This window comes from Oryzias melastigma, unplaced genomic scaffold, assembly GCF_002922805.2.
Source record: "Oryzias melastigma strain HK-1 unplaced genomic scaffold, ASM292280v2 sc00274, whole genome shotgun sequence".
Classification (NCBI taxonomy): domain Eukaryota; kingdom Metazoa; phylum Chordata; class Actinopteri; order Beloniformes; family Adrianichthyidae; genus Oryzias; species Oryzias melastigma.
The window spans coordinates 105,408-114,580 of record NW_023416900.1 but is presented as its reverse complement, the minus strand read 5'-3'; the positions used below and the strand labels follow the sequence as shown (position 1 = coordinate 114,580).

At 41.3% G+C, this 9,173-nt stretch overlaps 2 protein-coding genes across 2 annotated transcripts in view; both read left to right on the top strand.

Moving 5' to 3' along the window:
• Positions 1-6,261, top strand: part of itgb5 (integrin, beta 5) — a 42,676-nt gene extending 36,415 nt beyond the window's left edge. Inside the window, exons 14-16 of the mRNA XM_024263954.2 lie at positions 555-674; positions 2,869-3,038; positions 5,134-6,261. Of these exons, the coding sequence (XP_024119722.1) occupies positions 555-674; positions 2,869-3,038; positions 5,134-5,229 (386 nt within the window). The 3' untranslated portion in view covers positions 5,230-6,261. The remainder of the gene's footprint in view (positions 1-554; positions 675-2,868; positions 3,039-5,133) is intronic.
• A 1,607-nt stretch (positions 6,262-7,868) lies between these two features.
• Positions 7,869-9,173, top strand: part of tnfaip6 (tumor necrosis factor, alpha-induced protein 6) — a 15,578-nt gene continuing 14,273 nt past the window's right edge. The window contains exon 1 of the mRNA XM_024263955.2: positions 7,869-8,161. Coding sequence (XP_024119723.1) covers positions 8,053-8,161 — 109 coding nt within the window. The 5' untranslated portion in view covers positions 7,869-8,052. The remainder of the gene's footprint in view (positions 8,162-9,173) is intronic.

The following is a 9,173-nucleotide window of genomic DNA, read 5'->3' as shown; positions in this document are numbered from 1 at the left end:
ACCATTTGTTCTAGTTTCCTACTGAGCAGAACCCAACGAGAGCCACAAAGACTCACTTCATCATTTAAAAAATGCACAATATTTATGTTGGTTTTTTTGGCAGTCAAGCATTTATTTTAAATTAAAGACCACTGAAGATCAAACATCTCTGATCGAAGGCCAAAGGCGTCTTCTCATCAGAACCGTCTGGACCTTAACCCTTCTTCCTTCCTTTCCACCCCAAAGGAGGGGTGCTGGCGGCTCCGGCTCTGCTGCTCCTGCTGGCTGGTATGCAGCCGTCAGAGGGTGTTTATGGGGGTGTTAGTCATGGCCTGGTGGCTCAGGTCTGACTGTTTGGATTCCATTTGGGGCCAGCGTGGCTCCAGCCCAAATCTGACGTCTCACAAAGTCTCCGTCTGACCCGCCCTAATGTTCTCCACATGTTCATTCCAGCGAGGGGGCGGAGCCATCCTGACCTCACCCTGCCCTGCAAGCTCTGGCAGTTCAGGCAGCGTTAGAGTTGATTCTGCAGAAGCGTTTTGTCCGTCTCTGACTGTCTCTGACTTTCTCTGCAGAAACGGATGAACCCGGCACCGTCCTCTGCCTCTACAAGACCCACGAAGAGTGCGTCATGAAGTTCACATACACGGAGCACGCCAGCGGGCAGTCTGTCCTGGAGGCGCTCAAAGAGCCCGGTCAGTCCCCCCCTAAACCTGGAAACTGTTTCAAACTCTGTGACTGGGATTAAAGCAGGATTAGAGAAAACCAGAATAGAAGGATTTTTGGAAGCAGGTTTTACCAGCAGTGATGTCGAGGCCTGGAGAGTGGGAGGCGGCTTATCCAGAACCAACTACACAACAGTAGAAGTCGCAAGAGCAAAAAATGTCTAATCAAGAAGAAGAAAACCATATACAAGAGTATAAACTTTTGAAAAGTCTGGTGTTTCAGAACAAATCCACCAAGCCCAGAGTAACTAAAAAATAAATAAATAAATACAATAACAGTAATTTGATGTGTTTAAGAAAAATATCAAAGTTTAAGAGGAAAACAATCAGATTCTCTTCCATGTTTGTTTTGGAAGACACTTCTTCTGCTGTCAGAAGCAAATACTTATACCGGTACTCAGATGCAGCGCCCTCTAGCTGTTGTTTGAGGAAACAACCACTAAAGAACAACCGATGTTTACCGGGAAAATAACAAATATATGAGTCTGTCTTAAAATATATGAATAAGTTGCTCCTGATTTTAAGTCGCACCGTGAAGAAGATGTTTCTAGATGAACTCTACTTCAGCATCCTAGCTGGAAGAGTTCTGACAAAACTTTGGATTTCTTGATCCTGTTTAGAAGATCCAGCCACTTCAATTGTGTGAATGCTTAGTAAGCATTTAGAGTTTAGCTTCTATTTCAGCAACATGCTAATGTTTTTGACTAATTTAGTTTACTGAGGAATTTTAGGCTATTTTGGAGTTTAGCTAGTATTTAAGCAACGAGCTAGCTTTTTTTTTGGCTAATTTGGCATCTACTAATGTTTTTCGCGCTAACTTGAAGTTTAGCTCGTATTTAAGCTATATATTCTTACTAAACTGGAATGCATCAGGCATTTTTAAGTGATTTCAATACAAATTTTTCCAAAATTTAGGTAAACTTCAGTTCTTTCGTAGTACTTTAATGAAATTTCCAGTCTGTTATCAAATTTAACATTTCACATATACCTTTTGCATTATCAGTAAATCCCTTCAGCAATTAAAGTAAACCGCGTCTCAATTTTCAGCAAAAAGCTTCAGCATCTTAAGGGATACTTTCAGCAAAAAGCATTCACACTAGAATTATCATAGGGAATGCAACTTTTTTAGTTATTCCTTATTTATTCTTTGGTACGTTTTTGATTCGTAAAACTTTCAGCAATTTCTGCAATCTTGGTATCAAAACGTTCAGCTCGTTAAGGACATTCCTGCTTGTATTTTTGGTATACATGCTTATTATGGCTCTTTAGATTTTACATAATTTATGGGATTTTTCAGCCCAATTGAAATTGATTAGGATTTTTTTCAAATGTATGCAGTTAAAAACATTCGCCATGTTTAGGACAGTCATGCTTTTACCTTTCCTTAAGTCATTTTTTTTTTTCCACTTAATTCTTCAAACATTTGTGCACACTCTGGAAATGATGCAAGTTTTGTATGAAAACGTTGAGTATCTTAAGGACATTAATGCTTCTGAGGTTGAGGATAATTTGAGGTTAGCTAATAGTTTATGACATGCTAACACTTTTGGCTAATTTGGCATCTACTGAGGATTTTTGAGCTAATTTTGACTTAAGCTAATATTTTAGCAAACATACTAGGTTTTTTTGACTAATTTTGCATTTACTGAGATTTTTTGGGGATAATCCTGAGTTAAGGTAGTATTTTCATGACATTATTCAGCAATTAAATAAATTTATTCAGCACGCACACTCGACCACATTCAGCAAAAAGTATTCACTCTAGCATTATCGCAGGTAATGCAACTTTTGTAGTTCTTTTTGCATTTCCAAGCTAAAGCAAAAGTACCCAGTGAGGAAGAGTAGGAAAATGCCCCATTTGTCCTGGAACAACCCCCCCCAGCTGTGTCAGGCGACACGACTCTGGTTAACTCTTTAACACCTAAGACGTTGTCGAGACACGATCAATTTAATTCCAGAAGATTGTTAAGGAGAAAAGTGGCGTGAACCTCGCGTCGCTTTTCTCCTTCAGAATCTACTGGAACGACGTTCCAGTAGATCTGCAAGATATTTAGAAAAAAATGCCGATGTTGGTCCCAGTTCTGGTCCCAGTCCTGGGAAATGTCCGTTCCCCTTCACCCCCCCTCTTATCGTTCAGCATTAACACAGTCATTTCTCTCCTCAGAGTGCGGCGGCGGCGGTCCGGACGCCCTCATGGTGCTGCTCGCCGTGGTCGGCAGCATCCTCCTGGTGGGAGTGGTCCTGCTCGCCGTCTGGAAGCTCGTCATTACCGTTCACGACCGCAGAGAGTTCGCCCGCTTCCAGAGCGCACGATCGCGAGCTCGATATGAGATGGTACGACCACTTTGACATTCACACCGAGACTCTTCCAACTGGTGGTGGTGGGCACGTGCTAGTATCAGAAAGTCACAGTCCAGTGTGAACGCCATAGAGAACACAATACTTGCACACTCAATAATGCATGTTAGTGCGTTTTTGAATGCACTAAACACGCCCGGTGTGAATGTAGCATAGCAGGAGCTCAGCCTTCTGATGGAAGCTGAGCTCCTGCTGAACTCTACTGATGAATCCAGACTTCCATCTCGACACACAACCACCATCTTATTCACGGCTGTGGTAATAAAAACCAACAAAATGGATCCTGATGGATAACAGATCCCGGACGAGCCCCCCATTTATGTTATGCCCCCTTTGGGTCTAGATCAGGGGTTGGCAACCTTTAACAGATAAAGAGCTATTTGGGTTAGTCTTTAAGAAATTTGGATTTGAATTCATGACCATTTTTTCTAATAATATAAATTATGTCTATTTTTTGGGCACAAACAAAAGCAAAAATATAAAAAGAACCTAGCATCTCTCAAATGTGATTTTTGTTTTATTTTATTTTTGTTCTCGTTTGAGAGAAGCTCAAATAACTTATTTTCAAAATAAAAGTTGCTCTGTACCAAACAGGATCATCTCGGTGCAGCTCTGGACAGCTAGTAAACTGTGATGTACATCATAAGATAATATGTGCTTTTAATTCATAACAGATCAAACTTTTTACCAAAGTTTTGCTTTTTCTTTAGGTAGTTTTGGTTAGACAGACATTATCAGGAGCTGCTGACTCTGACGGTCGACATGTCTGGGTCAGCATCTCCATGAATTATTTTATGTTTGACAAGGAGTCACAATGGAGAGATAAAAGAGACACATGTGGATCTGGAGCTGCTGGTTGCAGACTCCTGGACGAGGGGATTGAGGAGTATAAGATAAAAGTAAATTAAGAAAAATTTGTAACAAAAACACAAAAAGATTGTCTTCATAAAAAAAGAAACTTATTTATTTACAAGAAAACCATAAATAACTAAAATGAGAAGCAGAAGTCTTCAGGGTGAACAAAGGCCAAAATAACAAACAAAACCCCAACTAACTGAAACCAGGGAGCTTACCTACTAAACTAAAGGGAAAACAATGACAAACACTAACCTCCCTGGACTAATATGAACAGGAGAATGTGTTCTAAAGAAAATGGCAGTTCATCCCTACAGCTTCGCTTAGAACATAACCAATACCAGACTAAACCACACACAATACAACAAAAACTACAAAGTGCAACACAACAACAAAACCGTTGGAAAAGAACTGAAAAAAGTCTAAATTAGCTCAAACAGCTAGCATGTAGCTGAAATATTAGCTAAATAACAAAATAACCTTAAAAGCGTTTTTAAAGGAAAGCCTAAATTAGCCAAAAGAGCTAGCATGTCGCTGAATATATTTGCTAAATAACAACACTAAGAATAAATAATCTAGCAGAATGTCAATTTTTAAAACTTTAAAACTGTAACTTTTTAACATAATTATGAATAATAAAAGTCAGGAATATTATTCCAGAATAAATCAACTTAAACCTTAAATAACTTTCAATATTTTACTCTCCATAAAAATATGTCTTGTCTAAATTATACAAGTTAGAAATGAGCTCAAGATAACATCGGGTCATTAATAACAATAAAATAAAATGACCCGGAGGGCCGGATCCGGCCCCCGGGCCTTGACTTTGACACATGTTTCAAAGGCTCCCTCCAACAGCTGGTGACCAATGGGAGCCACACCCTTCCAGCATCGCACTTGAGACAAATCAACAAAGAGTTACAAAGATCCAAAAACAAATAGAGGTCCCACTCTGGCAGAAATAAAATACACAAATCTCAGAAACACAGAACAAAAATAAAAAATAAAACCAAATACAGCCACAGTCGTAACAAACAGATTCAGATATAGAGCTGGAACAAAGATGTAGACGATGGTCAAATGTGAAATGTTCATGAAGTCATAACACAAACCCTGATACAACACAGAGCGGACGGCGTGCAGCTAGCGAGCCATCAGACGGTCATCGTGTCTGCAGTCTGATGCTGAGCGTGTTCTTCACTGCTGTGTCTTCCAGGCCTCCAACCCCCTGTACAAGCAGCCCGTCTCCACGCACTGCCTAGAAACAGACTTTGACATGTATGGGAAGTCCTACAACGGCGGTTTCCACTGATCAGAAGGCCTGCCACCCAGCAGGGCTGATCCTGGAGGACGAGAACCCCCCGGCACTTCCCTTCAACCCCTCCCATGATGGAGGAGGGGAGCAGCTCCAGCGGAGATCCCACTGTTCAGACGTTTGAGTGCATGTGCAGATGGATGCTTCAGACTCCAGAAGACGCTTTGAACTCTACAGTTTGGAGGCAGGATTTGGTACTAACACTCACTAAGCCCGTCGTTTTGCACAGAGAGGACCGAGAACACATCAGGCTGACGTTCTTTGAATGCTTTGGTTGCACTAGTTTCTCTAAACGCCAGTTCTTAGTTTCTCTGTAGTTTGATCCTGTCGAGGTTCAGAGCTGGTCTGGATCCTGACAGGATGAGGGAGGGGGGTTCTGCTGAGTTTGTTTATTTTCTGGAGGATTTCCAGCAGGTAAACACACACCTGCTTTGACATGAATCCCGTTTTTCAGTGAATCTAGATTTTTCTTATGCTCATCGGTTTTCTTCAACTCTCAGTTCAGTTCAACTGTCCGGAAAAGAACTTTCATGTATAGATGGGACAAAAAATCCATTTTACAGCAGTTTTGCATTTGTATTTAGTTTTTTCAGGGGGGTCATAATGGTGGGGGTCATAATGGATGCAGAAATAAAGCTCAGGAACAGAGGACCTGCCCAGGTGAGTGGCTCCCTGGTAGCTCCGCCCACACGGCTGTCCTGCCTTTGCGTCCTCCAGCCGTTGAACCTGATTGTTCTTGTTGGACCCGATCCGTTCATCACCTGTAGATGATTTCTGCTTCGCTTCTGAAACCCCACACCTGTGCACCTGAACAGCCTCAGTGACACCGCTCACGGGTCGCTCCATTCTGGGGGGGGGGGGACGTTGAAAAGTTACTGCATCGGTTTGTATAAAATAGAAATCATTTGGTTTGATTCTGTAAAGCACAAGGGTTGGAAATACATTTGAAAATAAATGAAATGTTTCTAGAAATAAAAGTGAAACTATGAAGACTCTGGTCTGAGCTCTAATAAAAATCTATTAACTCTTTCTGGTTCACTTCTTGTTGCTGCCATCAACTCTTGATAATGTCCAGCTAACCTGCTGTCCATCCATATTCAGAACCCCCACACAGGGTTGCTGGAGCCTATCCCAGCTGGGTGAAGGCGGGCACACATGCTCAACTAGAGACGATCTAGAGATCCTGGAACCTTTGAAGTGTGTTTTTGGACATTGAATTTTGGCCAAAATTTAAAATTCATCCACTATTCTAGTCTGAATATTAAAGGGGACGACATCGTTCTCTGCTTAGAGAAAACCTTCAGGCTCACTTCTTCCATGTTTATTCTGTAAACCCTTATTTATCTATTTTCTTTTGGTAGAAGTTCAGCGTCCATCAGTAACAAACACCTGTTAGACCTGGTGGATGTGAAGACGAGACACAGCTGGAAGATGTACAGAATCCTGAATCTAAAAGAAAAGCATTTTGCTGATCAGAGCAGACTCTTCCTGAAAGGGGCGGTCTCACTCTGTGACATCAGCACGTGCGGACCTAATCATTTTCATGGGTATGGGAGGGGCTTTGTGTTTTGGAGTTTGGCCCCTTGTGTGATTGAGTTTGACACCTCTGTGCTAAAGTTAACTGAAGAAAGTAGCTCACAGGCTTCCGTAGTTTATAATTCTGAGATTATAGTCAGAATTTTCAATGCCATCCTTTTTTTCTTCTCCATGGCCCTAATCATCTTCATAGTAGTCAGTCTTAAGCTGCTGTAATCTAAAGTTCTGCATGTGTAAATTGTATTTTCTATTATTTTTTAATATTTTGTCATTTATGTACATGTGAATACACAATTGCAAGAGCACACAGTTTCACACAAAATGTGTTGTATGTATGTATGAGTTAGAAATCTAGAATTATGCACACAAATCCAGAGAGTCTATTTTCCCTCCATACTGCAGGGCCTCAGATTGCTCCTGTTCCATTGTGAGGAAGAGGTGGAGCAGCTTGTGCAAGCAGTTGGAATGGGTGGAGAATGGTTCCAGGTCTGATGTTGCTGCAGTTGTGCTGCCATCTTCTGGTGAAATAAGGAATAGCTTCTTGCCCTTTTGTGAGGACTCAGTGCTTCAGTCTGGTTCTTCAGACTGTTCTTGGGTTTGGTCTGAGTGGTCCCTGTCAGTCACCATAGATTCACATTAATCATCCACAGCTGCTGTCATTTCTGTTACCATCTTCTCTTCTCCAGAACCTGAACTAGACACTAGGAACAGATGAGGGTTTAGTGCATGTGCAGCAGAGCTGTTGATGAAAGAAAGATCATTCATTCAAACAGAGTCTGTCCAAGACAGTTTGATTGATTTAAAAGGAGAAATACTCGGAAATGAAAAATCTAAATTATTTCTGATTACATTTGTTCTCTTTCAGAAGAAAAATGACACAAATACATGTTAAAAACACAAACAGGATTTTCATCAGAGGGGAACTTTATCAAAAGGTGAAGGCTCTCCTCATGTTTTAGACCTCCCGATTGTAAAGTTGGTCTTTCCCTGGTTGGGGTCAGGTGGAGCAGATTCCAGCAGAATCTAGGTCTCCATCCATCACTGTTTGGAACAGATATCTAATGACGAGCTTTAGAAGACTCAGAGCTGCTGGACAATCGTATCAGTTTCAGATAAACCCAAAAAAGGATTGGGTTTTCTTTTGTGAAGACTTTTTTAAGCCTTTTTGGAGATTTCTGATGTAGAAAACAGAGCTGCTGTCGTTGCTGTTCAATAGGCTCCGCCCCCCGCCCTCCCGGGCAGCAGCAGTCCTCTCATGAAGCAGCAAACGGAGCAGCTGCATACATGTGTAGGATGCGAGCCGTGACTCTCCTCTGGATACTCAGCCTCCTGGTGAAGGAGGCACAGGCGTGGGGCTACAGAAATGGAGTATTTCACAACTCCATCTGGCTGGGTAAATATCCTCACGCTTCAATTCAAACGCTGAACTTCTCGTTTATTGGTTTTTGGTTGTGACTTGACAATAGAGCAGATCATACATGGAGATTTGAGCTCTTTTTTTAATGGGATGAAGGGAATGCATCCATGAGCTGAGCAGGGAAGCAGCTTGTGGGCTGCATGTTTATGAGCTGGACTCTAACAGGCCCATAAAAGTGTGAACGTGACTTCATCGAGCTTTTACAGAGGCTTCAGCTTCTCAAACCTCTCATCATTTTTCCTGGAAATATTTGTCTCAAGTGACTCTGTGGAAAGAGTTTACTCATCTTTCTCAGATGTAGCGTCATAGCATCCAGATGCTGCTATTTTGGTGCAATCTTAGTAGTTTAAGGTTTAATGTTTGAGATGTTTCCAGAACTCATGAGTAAGTGTTTCCGTTCTGCATGGCTGAGCTGAAGCGGCCAGGGTTCCTAAAGAACAACCAGCTGTGGTCCCAGCCTGATCCAGTTATGTCCTGGTCTGATCCAAGAGCTGGTCTCTGCTGGTCCTCCTGGTGTGGTTCCCTTTAGTGTGAATGCAGTCAGACTTTCAACAAACCAAAGGGAGAAAGAGTTTGTATCCACAGCTTAGTCGGTCTGCTTCTGCTCACGGCGTTCATTCGCTGGACCTTGGGCTCCTTCCACTTTAATCTCATACATTTACGAGTTTTTTTCTTGTAAATTTATGAGAAAAAACTGGTAAATTTACAAGATTAAATCTCATAGATTTACAAGATTAAAAATCCTAATATTACTTTTTTTGGTGGCCCTAATACTCTTGTAATTCTCTTGTAATTTTTTGACACTAAAATAAGCAAAAATGTAAAAAGAAATTAGCATCTCTCTACATGTGATTTTTATTTTTTTATTATGTTTGACAGAAACTCAAATAACTTATTTTCAAAATAAAAGCTGCTCTGTGCCAAACAGGATCATCTCAGTGCAGCTCTGGACAGCTAGTAACCAATGTTGTGCAGCATAAGATAATAT